The 17,613-nt window shown below is 33.2% G+C and overlaps 1 protein-coding gene across 2 annotated transcripts; it reads left to right on the forward strand.

Moving 5' to 3' along the window:
• Positions 1-484: 484 nt before the first annotated feature.
• LOC149197377 (membrane protein PM19L-like) lies at positions 485-2,287 on the forward strand. 2 transcript variants are annotated; one of them, XM_089403897.1, is made up of 5 exons: positions 505-636; positions 826-973; positions 1,071-1,290; positions 1,599-1,644; positions 1,779-2,287. In XM_089403897.1, exons 2-5 carry the CDS (start codon positions 847-849, stop codon positions 1,953-1,955), a joined length of 570 nt encoding a protein of 189 aa, XP_089260023.1. In that variant the 5' UTR covers positions 505-636; positions 826-846; the 3' UTR covers positions 1,956-2,287. The 2 variants fall into 2 exon arrangements, with proteins under 2 accessions (XP_089260022.1, XP_089260023.1); XM_089403896.1 differs by having other exon boundaries at positions 485-973.
• Positions 2,288-17,613: the final 15,326 nt, after the last annotated feature.

Here is a 17,613-nt window from a genome sequence, read left to right on the forward strand (position 1 = left end):
GCAAAACGTCGACTACAAATATTCGATTCTGTTATACTCACCCAAAATTGAACCCCACACCCTGTTCATTTATGATCATTAAAGAAACCATTGAATCGAACCCCACACCCATTAGTTTCTGACGGCGTTTATCATTAAAGGAACTATGGTAGACCAGGATGATTCAAATTAATGTTGAAAAATCCAGGAAAAATAATATAAACAATACTATTTTTCCTAATTCAAATCCGGTGTGTGCGATTTGAATACAACGGAAAATACTTTTTGGAACAAAAAAGAATTACTTTCCAGTAGAAAAGCATGGAATTGCTTCTGCAACATCCTTCCAGGCTGCCACGGATGGACAAATGGGGCCTCTGAAGGTGACACCCACTAAATACCTTCATGCACTCTGGATTTCTTGTAAAGAAAGTTTCATGCCGCTGGATAAACGGCTGTATTAGATGGTACAGCCAGTTCTTTTGTTTCCCAATTGTGGGGGCAGCCTGCTATCTGTCCCCGCTGGCTCTTTCTTTTTAGGCTTGCTTACTTACTTTACACCCATCCATAAATACGTCGTCTCTTCCTTTGGGAGAAACCTGCAGAAGTTGCCAGAAAGCATACAAGTAATTCCTCCCCGGAGTTCATGTTCTATAGGTATAACTTCATTTGAGTGAAGAAATCCCACACCTGTTCTGTGCTCTAGTGTTTAACTAATTCCTACCTGCGTCCTGCCGGCATAGTTGTCAGCTTGGTCTTGTCCTCTGAAAATTTAGTCTAGATTAGTGATTCATATTTTTCTGTCTCCAAATTAAGCTCCGTCTGGTCATTAGTTACAATTTAGAGAGCAGCTATAGTATAATTCTAATGGCGTTGGGAGTGGTAAAGTCTCTAGCGGGGTTTCTCCTGCTGCTGAATTTCTGCATATATTTGACTGTTGGTGCTATTGCCGGATGGGTTCTCAACAGCGCCCTCGACCACACTTACTTTATTGGTACTTGTTAATCTTTAAATTAATCATATCATAGGACTTCTGTACAAAATAATTTTTTGTGCTATACTTCATGACTGATTGTATGATTAAGTTGCAGGTCGTAGAAGAGCTCTTCCCGTGGGATTTTTTCCAGTGTATTTTCCAATGGGGAATGAAGCGACGGGTTTCATGATTATTTTTGCTCTGATAGCCTCCGTAGTAGGAGCTGCTTCATGCCTTTCAGGGCTCCATCATCTCCGAGTTTGGACTGCACAGAGCTTGTCTTCAAGTACTGCATCCTCCATGACAGCTTGGGCTCTCACATTGCTTGCTATGGGGTATGTATGTATTTATATATAACTAGTATAAAACCATTTTAACTCGGATCCTTAAAGTATTATAGGGATTTCTATTTACTAGCTGCAAAATGACATGCTGTATACTAACACCATATATTATGATATTTGATTTTTCTACAAATCGAGAATGAGCTAATGATTTTTCACTCACAAAAACTTTAGATTGGGATGCAATCTATTTACTAGCTGCAAAATGACATGCTGTATACTAACACCATATATTATGATATTTAATTTTTCTACAAATCGAGAATGAGCTAATGATTTTTCACTCACAAAAACTTTAGATTGGGATGCAAGGAGATCCATATCGGCGGCCGAAACACAAAGTTGGTATGTAGTACTATTATTTTATTTCATTCATATACTCTCATATTCGCCACCAATGTCCTATTCTCTGCTTGAGTTTTCATACTGTCATGGCGTTTTGTATGAGTAATGTTTGGTGAGTGTGCGTTTGTGTTCAGATAACGTTGGAATCGTTTCTTATTATTGTGTCTGCAACAAAGCTTTTCTACATCTTACTCATCCACGCTGGATTTTTTGGAGGAAATTATTGTTCTTATGAGGACACTTATGTTGCCACCACTACAACTACAGCGGAACCTCAGAAGGGACGCACGCCTGCGGCCTCTTCAGTTTAGTGTTAGATTGTCCATAGAGTTTTGCTAATAGCTTGTAATCTACCAGGAGATGGGCTGTGTAGAGTGACTAGTAAATTAATGCATGCGAGAGATAAAGAGCAGACTAGCTTTGAATTTATGAGAAGTTTTGTTTGTCAATATCGTAGGTTCAGTGTTTCCTGAGTGAAGTTGGGTTTCTATACACTGCTAGCAAGTCATTGTCATAGCAGAATACAGGAATCAAAGTTATTGTATGAATGTCATCAAGTTGGGGCTCTGTTATATGTAAATCTTGTACCATTATCATGGAAACTTGTTTCTGCTGGAATTAAAAAGCATGTTCTACCTTCAAAGTTTCTCGATACCGACCTTTTCATGATTGAATAATGGGCGTAATGTTTTATGAATCGTTACTTAGTTATAAAGGAACGCAAAAGGAAAGAAAAGCAGCCCAGGCAAAAGAATATAATGTTCCATTTATCAAACACTGTTTTCCTTGGAACTTTCTGCAGGGCATCAGATTTTTTATCACAAATTTATGACAAGTCTGTTCAGTGCTTCTGTTAATTGCACTCATCACCAAATAGTTTCCTTTGTGGATCTGTTGGTGGAGGGATTTTACAGCACAGCATTGAAATGAAGAATCATTCCTTACTGTACAGTTATTCGAACCCATTTAATAATGGACGATAAAGTTTATTGCTTTAAATTGGATGTCCCACCGCATAATGATATGTTTGAATCAAATGGTTATTGTATCTGATGAACAGTAGGCCCCTTACGTCGGATATTACAGGAGAATATCTTCGCCTTTTTCTAATCAAACCACAATTTTCTCATGATTGACACGCACCACTTCGTGCTTCGTTTCAGTTTAGCTTTACAGGTTAACTTGGAAATGGATTCGGAGGCCAGCATTAGTACTAGTAGTTTTTGCCATTGCCCCATGCCACCAGGCAAAAATAAAAGATGAAGAAGTATGTCTTTTCATTCCAAACATAATTTGATTTAATTTTATGTTTGAATTAATATAATTTTATGTTAAACTCTAGTCGGAAGGATTAAATTTTTTAAATACAAAAGATTTTATAGAGAGTAAAGTTTGGGAAAAAATTTATGCGTTAGGTTAAATGTCTTTTTTGGTTATTACTAACATAGATCCATCTTAAATACTAATTAGCACAAGTTTAGAGGGATCCAATTTCTTCATGTGCAATATTATTTAAATATTTTGTATAGTTATTTTTATTTTTATTTGGGTGGACATGAGCAAAATTTCAACTTTGATCAAAAAGCCTCTGGGACAAACATATTTCTAAATGCACTTCTTGTTTATACTAAAATAAGAAGCATATATCTATGACAAATATATTTTAAAAGCACTTCCTCCTTATAATAAAAATTAAAAATCATATAATCATGAGATAGATTTATGTGTTGTTTTTATTATTAATAATTTTTAAAACTTTACATATCGATTGTATATCAAATATGAAAGGAATTACAAATCCCCTTGATAGGATACATTGAAAATTCTCTCTCTCTATTATGTTATTGATAACAAGAATGAAATAAATTACACTATCTTTCTATTAAAAGTGAAAAAAATACAATTAGTTTATCTTTCTTTACATAAAAAGATAAAAAAAAATATGTTATTTAATATAAACATTGAAATTTTATCTATGGCTAACACTAAAATATTTTTTTACTAACATGTATTTTTTGAAATACCTCATCTTAATTGAACATAAAATTAATCAAAGGAATACCAAAGTGAATATGGATGATGCATCATTTGAAAATAAGAAAAGTATGTTAAATGGTTCTCTAAATATAGTTTGTGAATAATGTATTCATATGATCATACAAATAGTTATTTAATATAAATATTGAAATTTTATTTATGGCTAACACTAAAATATTTTTTTACTAATATGTATTTTTTGAAATACCTCATCTTAATTGAACATAAAATTAATTAAACTAGAATACCCATGGCAAAGGAATACCAAAGTGAATATGGATGATACATTATTTGAAAATAAGAAAAGTGTGTTAAATGGTTCTTTGAATATAGTTTGTGAATAATGTATTCATATGATCATACAAATAGTTAAGCAATAATAGAAAGCCTTAATGTTTGGTAGCAACTTAAGGAAATGAGGTAATTACATGGTTTATAGACAAAAACCACATTCTTAAATAGATGCATACAAAGAAGACAATTTTAAATTGCAAAGTGAGGAGAAACTGGAAAAAAAAGCCTTGTTTGACAAAGAAGATGTCAAGACAAATGTGGATATTATCACCACATCTAATGGTGAGAAATTAAGAAGTAGGATTCGATTCTAGAAATGGATTATGTCAATATGTTAATGTCACATCATAATAAATTAAACCCTCTATGGAGCGTGAAAGAATGGATAGGAAAAATAAAGAGTTTGGGTTAGATTTTGATCGAGATTCAAAACTTGAAACTGGGTTTAGGGCTAGTAAGGGTTTTGTTAGATCCAAGTATGTTATATTAAGGAACAATGATGACGTCATTAAAATCAAGTAAAATTTGTTACGCAATTACAGTGAATGTAATGTGGGGATTTCAACAAAATGGAAAATACTACTCACTCTTTCTCTATATACAAAGTTGATGTTTTTCCACTTTGATAGGAAAATCCCTTTCACTTTTGCTAATTCTCTTTGGATTCCAAATCTAACATTTTCGTAAAAAAAAATGGTTTGAATTATGGCACCACAAGTAAAACAATGGATTCTAGAGTTTCATAATTCTTCGACAAAACCCCCCATTTATGTTTGTGATAGTGATAGTTCTTGTGTCTTTGGCAACAATATAACATTTTATTTTAGATTGTGGTGTTAGTCATAGCCTAAAATAATTGAAATGATGGACTCTATAGTTTCATGCTTGTTCGATAAGGCCCCTTGATTTATATTTGTGATGGATATAGCTAGGATGATGACTTTGATGTCTTCAACAAGAGCATGAAACCATTTTCCATTACATCCCTCCTCAAATCAGTTAGAAAACTCTTATAGTGGATCCTATTTTTAATCCCATCAAATTATTTACATTGCAATTGACGTGATGATATATGGAAAATCTAGATGTCATTGCATCACAACCAATATGAGAATTGTGTTTTCTCTAGACTAAACTTCCACTAAAGTATCTGATTTTATACTATATCTAACCCTGATTTTCATAATATGCTTTAAATCATATAGTTTTAGATTTTCTCTTTTTGTAAGAGAAAATATAAGTAACATAAAATAGAAAATAAATAAATCATGGGAATTGATTGACATTTGATATGTAACATATTGATATAGTATAAATTAAACTAATAAATCTTTCCTAAAGTGTTAGAAAATAAGGAAACCAAAGCAACATTTGACCACAAAAGAAAAAGTAGAATAAGTTTTTCCATTAAGACAAAGTATTCGAGTAGACCTTAACTTGCTCCTATTTTAACAAATAAAACTTATCACATTAATAATATCAATGATCTATCATACATATCTATAATTTTGGTGAGAACAGATTGTATCTATTCAATTTAGTTCTTTTAGCCCATCCCAATTGAGGCTTGAGTAAAGGCATGTGCTATTTTTGTATTTTTTATTATGAAAATAAGGAATTATTGTACAAATTGAAGAGCTAGGGAAGACCAAATGCTCATTTAAACATGTTCACTAGGGGAATAGAAAACCAAAACTCGACAACTAAATACAACAACATGCAAAGGAAAAAACAAGATGCTAGAACAATAGATTTAAATCGAGAATTTATATTAATACTATTTCTGGATACCTTCACTGTGTATATGTTATGAGGATTGTGTCCAACATTTTAGATGGACAGTCCACCCATCCTAAAGGATCAAACGAAGGCAAATGATTACAAAAGAGTGCAAATTAGATTATATAGGTGCTAGGATATGAGGGAGGAATGTTATATTTCAAAGTTCAAATGAAATGTTATAATTCAAAGGTTATACATCAATCTAGTCAATGAAATGACGTTGGGAGGAAAAATTAAAAAGAACGAATAATAATGAATGTTAAATTTAAACTAAAAATGAAATATAATTTTCAAGCTAACTATCGAGAATAATAAATAATTAAAAAAATAAATTTATAAATTAATGACAATATTTTTTAGAATAATTAATTGTATAATAATAAATTTTAATTTAAATTATTAAATCATAAATTAGGTTATAGGGTTAGGATAACAAAGAGGTTAAGGGATATTCAAATAAGAAAATTGAGATTAGGAAAGAGAGAGGGGGTGGGGGGATAATATTAATAGGCAGGAGAAAGTGGGGAGGCAAGAGGGGAAATAGATTATGATAGTGGGGAGGAGGAGGGGAAGGGGGAGAGAAGGAGTTTAAAGAGAAATTTGATAAAGGAAAAATATATTATGAAAGGAAAAAAGCATTTTAAGAAGAAAAATTAAATGATGAAAGGAGATATACATTTTTCTTTGAAATATTAAATGATAAAAGGAATACACATTTTCTTATCATTTATTTTTTCTTTTTAACATGTTTGTTTACTTTCATAATATATATTTTTTTCAATTTCCCTTTGAAATTCCCATCCCATCTATCATAATATAATTTTTTTACTCCCGCTTAATCTAATGTTCTTCCCTCCTTCTCTAGCATCTATATAATCTAATTTAATCTCTTTTCTAATCATTTGGCTTCGCTTGGTCCTTGAGTATATGTGGAGCGTTCATGTGAATCATTAGACACAATCCTTGTACCATACACATAATAAATATATCTAGAAATAACATTTATATGATTATAGATTCTAGAAGCCTACTGGCTCATATAGCGAGAATTTTCCATACTAATCACAAAACTCAATAGGAAAATCAATGAGAACAAATAAAACAAGGGAAATGAGAATTTAAGAGTGACAATGTGTTCCATCATATTATAGTTGGAGATAATTGATGTCGCATAAAAGAAGTTGAATTTCTATTTATGGCGAAATTACAAGTTGTATGTTGATGTGTATAGATTTGTAAATATATGGTAAAATAAATTTATGGTTGAGGTATCAGTTATAGTACGTAATAGATTGTTTAGACAACTCTTTTTGTTTACAATTGAAAGGTTGGACATGTTCTTAAATCTCCAATTTTAAAAGAGTTGTGGCGAAGTTCTTAATAAGCTATCATTTTTTGCCATTTGAAAGAGAATAGTATAAAAATGTTTATGCTAGGGATGAACTTTTTCCCATAGCTTATTTCCCACCCTCATAGTGAAATTCAAAATCAAAAGAATCCCAAACTAACTAATTAGGTTAAGTTTGAGAAACGAAAATGGTATTACATTATCCAATTGATTAGGAGAAATTTGAGGTTTAAAATAAATTTTATAAGAAAAATAATAAAAAATAGTTAAAATAATAAAATGAGAGTTATTAATTTTGAAAGAGAAAAAAACTATTTTTTAATCATATATGAAATTGTCTGAATTGTTGAATGTATACAAAATGGAGAATTATTAAATGAATGAAGTGTGGACACCATTGTGAAATAAAACCCAAATCCAAAAAATATGCACAATATACACTTTCATTAATTCATCGTAAAATAAACTAAAAATACATGAAAATCTAATCTGAAATCATGTTAATTTGCTTAAGACAATATTATAAATTTATGGGATGACTACGATGAATAATTTGAACAAACCAAAAGTCAAATGAATAATGTCATAATGATAGTGGAAATTATACCATTGATATGGCCCATTTATATAATTTTTAAAGAGTGACTATAGATGAGGAAAAAGGGTTAAACAATTCAACGATGACATTCTAACAAAATATCTACTAAATAACCATGACTTATTGATGACATTATAAAAAAATATCTACTAAACTAACCACGACTTTAGCGGAATGAAAATGAAAACTCAATTTAAATATTGATAATCGAAGTGACACATTACATGCTAAGATGAAATAAATTTACAAAATAAGTTTTTTTTTCCTTCACAATCTATACATCACAAAGATAATTCCTTAATAGTGGTGTTTAATTGCTCTAAAATTGATCCAAACATCATGAAACTAAGGTCCAAGGACTTCAAAGTATTTCATTTTATTCTTCTTGTGGTGATGAAAGTCGAAATTGATAAATTTACAAAATAAAATATTTAATATTAAAAAAAATCATTTTAATAAAAAGGAAAGATATTTTTTTAAGGAAAGTCATGTAAAAGATTGGTTCTAGAGTATGGCCAAAAACTGTGTTTTATTTATGAAAAGATTGTCTTCTTTGGATGTAAAGAAACATGCTAATGGACCAATATCCAATGAAATCTAGCATAAATGAAAGTTTTCCCCCTTAAGGACTACCAATGGGTTATTTTAGGTGAGGTGGTTTTAAATCCTTGAGTAATGGTGATGATTTCGGTTGATTACTTTAGATGATGTGGTTTTGAATCCTTGAATAATGCCCATGATTTAGCTTTGTAGATAGTGGCCAGTGATGGCTATTCCCACTATTGTTTCACAAATGGTTTATGATATCTCTTCCCAATATTGGAAAATGTGACACAAAAGAGAACCATATATCCTTATGACGCATGTAATATTAGTGAATATTAAGATGAGAAAAGATACTAAGAACAATTCACTGAATGAGGTGTCTACATTGCACAATCTAATGACAAGTCTATAAGAAATGTTCGCGGGAGTAAGTAAATATAGTTTTATCTTGGTCATATGAGTAATTATTATTTAATTATAGCCACTAAACTATCTAAAAAAAAGACATACTTGTTCCCTGCCAAAGTGTCGAAAACTTGGTTAATAAATATAAGTGGAAAATGATCCTTTCAAATAGCTTGATTGAGTTCTATATAATCTACACAAATTCTACACTTTCCTCCTTTATTCAAAACTATAACCTGCAGTGAAACCCATTCCCTATTAGAGATAGGATAAATAAATCTCGTTGTTAAAAGTTTTTTTAATTCTTCTTTCATAATCTCTTTAATCATTGGGTTCATTCTATGTTGTGGTTCCCTAATATGAAAAGATCCATTGAAAATGTAAATATGATACATGCAAATTGAAGGATCTATTTCAATCATGTATTTACAGACCCATGCAAATGTTGCTGACTATTTCTACAATAATTCTTGTAATTTCTGTTGTTGAATTGGCTATAGTTGATTATTGATATTAATTGTTCTCACTCGAAATAATTAAATTTATTTAATACTGTAATTTACAAATTATTTAGTAAAATATTCTTACAAATATTGATGTCCATTTCCTTCTTCTCTAACAAATTTGGGATGATCAATAGATAAGTTTCTAATGAACTTGATTTATGAATTGGATTTGCTTGAAAATTTTCTTATTGGCTATTTAATTTTTTTCGTTTGAATAGAAGAGGAATAAATGTTTTATATATAATTAGAAATCATTTTATCTGCAATTGGTTATTTCAGAGTTAATGCTCTGCCTATGGCATTGGTTTTGAAATCAAATTCCTAGTAGAGGTCCCCAAACGAGCATCATCAGCTAGACCGTCAGTTTCACCACTGTCTTCGGTCTACTTCCTGTTGGATAAAGAGTAATCCCAACCACCTACGTTTCTCATTAACTATGTTAGGTAGGGATTCCTCTCGATAGTTCAGGGGATGGTCTCAAGTCTTCTGCAGACTTCAGGTAGCATCCTGAAGAAGCCACCCACAACGAGAATCAAGAACCTTCATCACCATGTATAAAATCATACATTGCAATGTGAAATCCAAGTTGTGTATTTTCTGTTCAGTGTTCATGCTGCGTTCTCTGATATGGTATCAGAGCGAGGAGTGAGGTTCAACATTGAGTGGGTGAGTTTTTTTGGTGTGAGCGATCAGTTGAGAGATCGCTGCGTGAGATCTTAAGACTGCTGTGTTGAGCAATTGCGTATGTGAATTCTTTTCTTGTGTAAGGGTGTGATGGTGAAGAGCTATGACAATCTGAAATCCAAACAGAAGATATCGATTCTAGCTTCCGTTTTTTGGGTGTGGAGCCGAACAAGAAATCCGTGTGGTATTCTTGACAGTGCGGTAGTAATTTCAGAAAAAATTGTCTTTTGTACCCATTTTTTTAATCTTTGATTCCAGAAGCTCATTTGTTTTATACAAGCCCATTTTTTAATCGTTGATTCCAGAAGCTCATTTGTTTTAATGGCGTTGGTGTGCAGATAACGTTGGAATCGTTTCTTATTATCATGTCGGGAACATAGTTGTTCTCCATCTTACTCATCCACGCTGGATTTTTCGAAGGAAATTATTGTTCTTATGAGGACAGTTATGTTGCCACCACTACAACTACAGCGGAACCTCAGAAGGGATGCACGCCTGCGGCCTCTTTAGTTTAGTGTTAGATTGTCCATAGAGTTTTGCTGATAGCCTGTAATCTACGAGGAGATGGCTATGTAGTGTGACTAGTAAGTTAATGCATGCCAGAGATGTTGGAAAGGCAGAGGAGACATAGAATACACATAAAACACGAGCTGCTGCTCTTTTATTTATCACATAAAACATGATTCTTATAACGAACTCAGTGAAGGGTATTTATCTTTTTCCAACTGGCGACTTGCCTAAAATATCTTGACATGCATTCTCATGCAACCACACACTAAAAGTCACCTATCACTTAACTCAACATTCAAACATTCAATCACTTAGTTAACTGACTCCCTAAGTTTAACTAATTCCACATGCGGAAGTAATTACAATTTCTAACACTCCCCATTAATTTACGACCATATGACTCAACATAACTCAACATGACTCAACTATCACTCAAACATGCACGCTGGTCTATGTCTCAGCTAGGCTTACAATGACTCAAGACTTTCACAATTTTTCATTTCTATATCCTCGAAATTGCTTCATTTTCCGTTGAACTTTCTTGCTGTAGGCTTTATTCACTTGTTGTTGGTGCAATTTTTCTTTGACTTGTCTTGAACTTGTTTTGAAAAACAATTGGATAATGTCTTCTACAACTTCCTCTTCAAATATTCGTCCAACCACGGACTGCTGCCAAAACATTGCATCTTCAAACTGTCTTATTTCCTTTTCTTCTTGTGCTTTATATTCATGAGTTTCCTTTTGCCATATTTCTTGATAGCAAAATCGTATATGTTCTTGACTCCATTATTGAAAAATGGTTTCAATGCATTCATCTTTGTCTTCAGAAACATCCATATCATTCTTTTCACTTTCATCATCAGGTACTGTTTTTTAGTTTTTTTTTTTTTGGATCATCTCTTCTACAACTTCCTCTTCAAATATTCGTCCAACCACGGATTGCTGCCAAAACATTGCATCTTCAAACTGTCTTCTTTCCTTTGCTTCTTGTGCTTTATATTCATAAGTTTCTTTTTGCCATATTTCTTGATAGCAGAATCTTATATGTTCTTGACTCCATTATTGAAAAATGGTTTCAATGCATTCATTTTTGTTTTCAGAAATATCCATATCATTCTTTTCACTTTCATCATTAAGTACTTTTTTTTTGGGCTGTAATCTGCATCAAATTTATTAACAACCTATCTTTCAACTTCTGCTCCCATGCTATTTTGAACACTCGCATATTCAAAAACAATGTTAAAGACATCTTTCATATGACTCTCTTCAGTGAGAGCCTCTTGCTCTACATTTTCCTTATTTTCAACTGCATGGAGGTTGTCTTCCACTGTTATGTTGTTAGTGGATATTCTCATAAAAAAACTCTTTAATCATTTTATCCTATTCTTGATCATCAACTGTTGCTAGATGACATACTACTTCATGAATAGTTTCAACTGCTTCATATCTTGTTGCTACAGTGGCAACTTCAACCTTCAATGTTTCATCAAACATTGCGCTTACCATATTGACACAATCAATCCCTGTTTCAAAAAAGAAACCCAACATATCATCAATATAATGTCCATCCACACTATGGTGGGACATTTGAGCATGCATGTGCTCAATGTCAATTTTATTAACAATTTGAACTTCACCAAATCCATCAGCTGCGATTGGATTCACCAATTCATATATTACTTTGTAGCCATCATCCACATGTGTCTCATCACAATGCGATTCACCATCATTTGCATCGTCCACGTTACAATGGATTCCTTGAGCATTTATATGTTCTTGCTCTGCTTCACACAAAGGTTACTTTTTATCTTTCTGCAATTTTTGTTGCATCTTCTTCATCCATATGCATGCGTGCATAATGGGTTTCAATTTTATGGTCTTCACAACCATCATCCACTTTTGAGTGGGATTTTCCAAGCTCCGTTTTGCTCTCAGAGTCTTGCTCATATACTCTCAGATCTACGACTGACTTCTTTGCTTGTGACATAACTTGTACCTGCATGTCACTACCCCTTGCACCAAACTCTGCTTCTAGGAACTTCCATGCTTCCTTGGAAACTGTAGCTTTTGCTACCTTGCACAAACACTTCTATCCAATGCCTATTTTATAAAATTCAATGCTAAAACATCACATGCTTCATTATATGGGTTATTAGATTCATATTCAATTAACTCTTTAGCTCTAAGAAAAGTTAACATCTTGATAACCCAATGATCAAAATATTCACATGTAAACATAATAAGTGGTAGCAAATCAAAGCTACACCAATCACTCTCGATTTCTTCTTTGTCTTCTGCTAGACTTCTCAGTTCCTCAGCTACGCCCTGAACCTCTCTAACCATGGCAATGATCTTTGCCTATTTTTTCGACTTCTTTTCTTAATCTTCTCCAGTCGCGCTTTGTGACCCATGACTGCTGTCATTCTTTTTTTTTTTAATCGCTACTTCCCTCATTGCATAAAGACATCTTCCATATTGCTTCCGAAAAAATATATAATTTTCAATATGTAACTCCAGAAGACACAATCTTCACCAAAACAATTCTCATGCTCAACAAAATATTTTGTAAACCGAACTTTGCAAAATCCTAAACACACCTCCGAAATTAAACAAAAAAAAAAAACTAACTTCATAGAAATCTTAAAAATATATTTGAAATCCCTCGACCTTTAAAGCACCATTCATAATCTTTTCCCAAGTCCTTTTATTTTCCAAACACACTATGTCGAGGCACTTCAATATCTTTTTGATTTTCAAAAAATAATAATTTATGTACGCTTTGAATTTTCAAACCTTCTTCGGTGGCTTATTCACTTAGCTTTGACCCTCACTCAGTCTGAGGGTCTACAAATCCGGCGGTGGCTGACGAAGGTGGCTACGACACCTTTGTTGACCTCAACGTGTCATCTTGGACTTATTAAACCTTTGACTTTTGTCCGCGGGTTTGTCTCTGGCCTTTTGCTGTATGGCTTGGCTAACTCAGCCGTGATTGCATGAGGCCCTTTGTTAACTCTTCAAACATACGGCAAATCAAACCGCGTGATATGCGTTGCGCGCTTCGGACCAACATAAAATTCCTCTTCGGCTACCGGAAAAATAAATAAATCAGGTATGACTTATTGCTCAACGGCCGACAAGGTACGGCTTAGTGTTCGACGGCTGTGGTGAAACTTTTGACTTTAGGGACTTGTCTAAAATATCTTGACATGCAATCACATGCAAGTCCTAAAATATCTTGACATGCAACCACACACTAAAAGTCAGCTATCACTTAACTCGACTTGACTATAAGTTCACTGAGTCTCTAAATTTAGCCAACTCCACGTAACTCAACTTCACTCACACTCAAACACTTAATTAATCAGTTAACTGACTTTCGAAACTTAAATTTAACCAACTCCACATGGGAGAGATTACAATTTCTAATCATAGATAAAGAGCAGACTATGTTTGAATTTGAACCAAATTATGTGAATTTTTGTTTGTCAATATCGTAGGTTCGGTGTTCACTGAGTTAAGTTGGGTTTCTATACACGGCTTGCAAGTCATTGTCATAGCAGAATACAGGAATCAAAGTTATTGTATGAATGTCATCAAGTTGCGGCTCTGTTATATGTAAATTTTGTACCATTATCATGGAAACTTGTTACTGTTGGAATAAAAAAAAGCATGTTCTACCTTCAAAGTTTCTCGCTACCGACCTTTTCATGATTGAATACTGGGCAAATAATTTTTTATGAATCGTTACTTAGTCATAAAGGAACGCAAAACGAAAGAAAAGCAGCCCATGCAAAAGAATATAATGTTCCATTTATCAAACACTGTTTTCCTTGGAACTTTCTGCAGGGCATCAGATTTTTTATCACAAATTTATGAGAAGTCTGTTCAGTGCTTCTGTTAATTGCACTCATCACCAAATAATTTCCTTTGTGGATCTGTTGGTCCAGGGACTTTACAGCGCAGCGTTGAAATGAGTAATCATTCCGTACTGTACGGTTATTCGAATCCATGTAATAATGGACGGCAAGAACTAACTAGCCATACATTGGGTATTAAATACCCCTATACAAGCTGACCCATTTATGTATGTCATGCATACTACATACCCCGATTTGAAAGCCCATGCGGATCCATCGGCTATGACCCATACAACAACATTCACGACAATCCACGGACAAACGGTTTTTAATGCATCTAACGGTTTTTAATGCATCTAAAGCCGAGCGCGAGGAATTTCCAGCCACCTCCAGTGTCACCGCCACCACCATACCGTAGGAATATGCGAGGGTATACTATACGGCCATACGTTGAATTTTAAGTTTGAATTTCACAATCCCGCTCGAAATTTGAATTTTGGATTTATATTTACCGCTCACGCAATGTGTTTTACTCATACATCGCGGGAATGGGGTGAGCGGCACCGACGGTGTTTAATTCACAGCTGAAGCAACAAGGTTGAAGATATGCGTTCAGTTTAGAGTTACTGCAATTGGGTTCTTCGGCGGATTCACTATTTAAGATCTGCAAGAATCCAATCAACAGCGCAGAGTGGAGAGAATACATAAAACCTCCTCGCAGGGATAACCTGAAACCCCCTCGGAGGGATAACCCTCCCCTTGCGAACAGGAAGTCGTGCGCAGTTGGAAGCCTACGGAGTTCGCATTCTCTGTTTAGTTTTGACATATTTCTAGTCAAATAGTGCAGATATCTGGAATTGTCCATGAAATTTTCACCTCTCAGTTAAGAAAACATCAAAATTACCAAAACTATTGGTGACCTGTAACTCAGAAAATAGGAGAAACGCTGAGAGAGCCAAAACTGTTAAAAAAAAACAGACCTGAACTGTTTGCCATACAAACTTATCATAACATTTCTGTTCGGTATAAGTGAAGAGCTATACAAGACCTGCAATGGAGGTGGATCTTTGATTTTTCGAATGAGATTGCTTTTAAATGTTTGAACGGTGTGTTATTGCTTTTAAATTTTATGTGAAAGTCTTTGCTGAGTTCAACAGGGATGAATGTGTGCAATGGACTCGTGCTTTTCAAAGACGCTCTGCCCTCATTTTCCCCAGTGAATTCGAACTTTCCTTGGAAACGCTTTTATTTGTTTCCTCCCTCACTGTATTTTGAGGTAGTTTAAATTATTTTTGTATGATAGCAGGTTGGGAGTGAACTCGATAACGCTGTAAATAATTACTTCAAAAATTTCACTTTTACTGTGTTTTTGCTTTTACTTTGCTGGGTAGAAATTTTCACTTTTACTGTGTTTTTGCTTTTACTTTGCTGGGTAGTTTTGATTTTGAAAACAAGATGTAATAACCCAACAATATGTAATTGGTTATTAGTTTTCATTTTAAAAACAATATGTAATCTCATTTTCATTTTCCATTCATCTTTTGTATAACTCTTCTGGCATATAGATCGCCATAAAATTCGGGTGAGTAATGTTTGTAGAGGTTTCAATTGGCATTGTTCAACTGCAAAATTGGAGCCAAAGAGTTCGTAAGATGGTTGAACGCGACTTTGAGTTTGTGTAAAAATTAGGGGTTAATATGATGGGGTATGTGTTGTAGATATGTTCGCTAAAATAGAAAGCCTTTCATGCATGCATTAGCCATTATCCATTCATGTATATTATATATATGGTGTTAGCCATTATCTATTCATGTATATTATATATATGGTGTTAGCCATTATCCATTCATGTATATTATATATATGGTGTTGTATATAGGTTGATAAAGTGTAAATTATCAAGACTCCATGCCTGTGTCGTGCATATCGTATTTGGTGATTGAAGATCTTTTAAGGTTAATATATGTTCAATAAGAATTGATTTAATATATATTTTTTTAATTTTAATTTAATTTTTAATTAGAAATTTAAGTTTGAAATATTAAAAAAATAAAAAAATAAATAAAAATTTATTAGTAGTTATATGAAGATCAGTTATAATATTTTAGATGTCATAGTAATAAGTATGATATAGATCATTGGTGGTATTTTATATATGTGGTAGTAATAAGTATGATATAGATCTTAGAGTATTTTAGACATGGTATAATATTAATTCGTGGTATTGTAATAAAGTCTATTTATAAGTTAAAAATTCATAGTAAAAAGAGATAAATCTCTATAGTTAAGGATATTGTTACATATTTTTTTAAAGTATATATGTTTAATGATTATTATTATTATTATTTTTAAAACTGGTTTTTTTTATCAATTTAGTTATATTAAATATATCATGAAATAAGTGTTTCAATGTTTATTTATAATTATTTTATATAATTGACTAGTTATGAGGTATTTTGAAAATAATAATAAGAATTTAAATACACTTCAACCTTGTTGCTTCAGCTGTGAATTAAACACCGTGGGTGCCGCTCACCCATTCCCGCGATGTATGAGTAAAACACATTGAGTGAGCGGTAAATATAAATCCAAAATTCAAATTTCGAGCGGGATTGTGAAATTCAAACTTAAAATTCAACGTATGGCCGTATAGTATACCCTCGCATATTCCTACGGTATGGTGGTGGCGGTGACACTGGAGGTGGCTGGAAATTCCTCGCGCTCGGCTTTAGATGCATTAAAAACCGCTTGTCCGTGGATTGTCGTGAATGTTGTTGTATGGGTAATAGCCGATGGATCCGCATGGGCTTTCAAATCGGGGTATGTAGTATGCATGACATACATAAATGGACCAGCTTGTATAGGGGCATTTAATACTCAATGTATGGCTGGTTAGCTCTTGCCATAATGGACAACAAAGTTTATTGCTTTAAATTGGATGTCCCATCGCATAATGATGGGAAATGCTATTTCCAATCTTATAATAAAGTTAATGTGGTCTGACATGGTCGTTCGATAGTGCGATATAACACGTTGTTTTTTTTCCTAATCATCACCCCACGCGTGTTATATCTGGATATCGAACGGACATGTCAAACCGCATTAACTTTGATTAGATATAAGAGTCGCATATGTTTGATTCAAATGGTTATTATATAATGATATGTTTGATTCAAATGGTTATTATATCTGATGAACAGTAGGCCCCTTACGTCAGATATTACATGAGAATATCTTCGCCTCTTTCTAATCAAACCACAATTTGCTCATGATTGACACGCATCACTTCGTGCTCCGGTCCAGTTTAGATTTAAAGGTTAACTTGGAAATGGATTCGGAGGCCAGCATTGGTACTAGTAGTTTTTGCCATCGCCCCTAATTTGGTTTCTCAAGTTACCCAAT

This window comes from Pinus tabuliformis, chromosome 2_2 (assembly GCF_031772625.1).
Source record: "Pinus tabuliformis cultivar Carrire ecotype Pingquan chromosome 2_2, CPIR1, whole genome shotgun sequence".
Lineage (NCBI taxonomy): Eukaryota > Viridiplantae > Streptophyta > Pinopsida > Pinales > Pinaceae > Pinus > Pinus tabuliformis.

Coding starts and splice junctions, on each gene's coding strand:
- LOC149197377 (XM_089403896.1), top strand. CDS start 847: ATGGCGTTGGGAGTGGTAAAGTCTCTAGCGGGGTTTCTCCTGCTGCTG. Junction 1,291..1,598: donor CTCACATTGCTTGCTATGGG/GTATGTATGTAT, acceptor CAAAAACTTTAG/ATTGGGATGCAAGGAGATCC. Junction 1,645..1,778: donor GCGGCCGAAACACAAAGTTG/GTATGTAGTACT, acceptor GTTTGTGTTCAG/ATAACGTTGGAATCGTTTCT.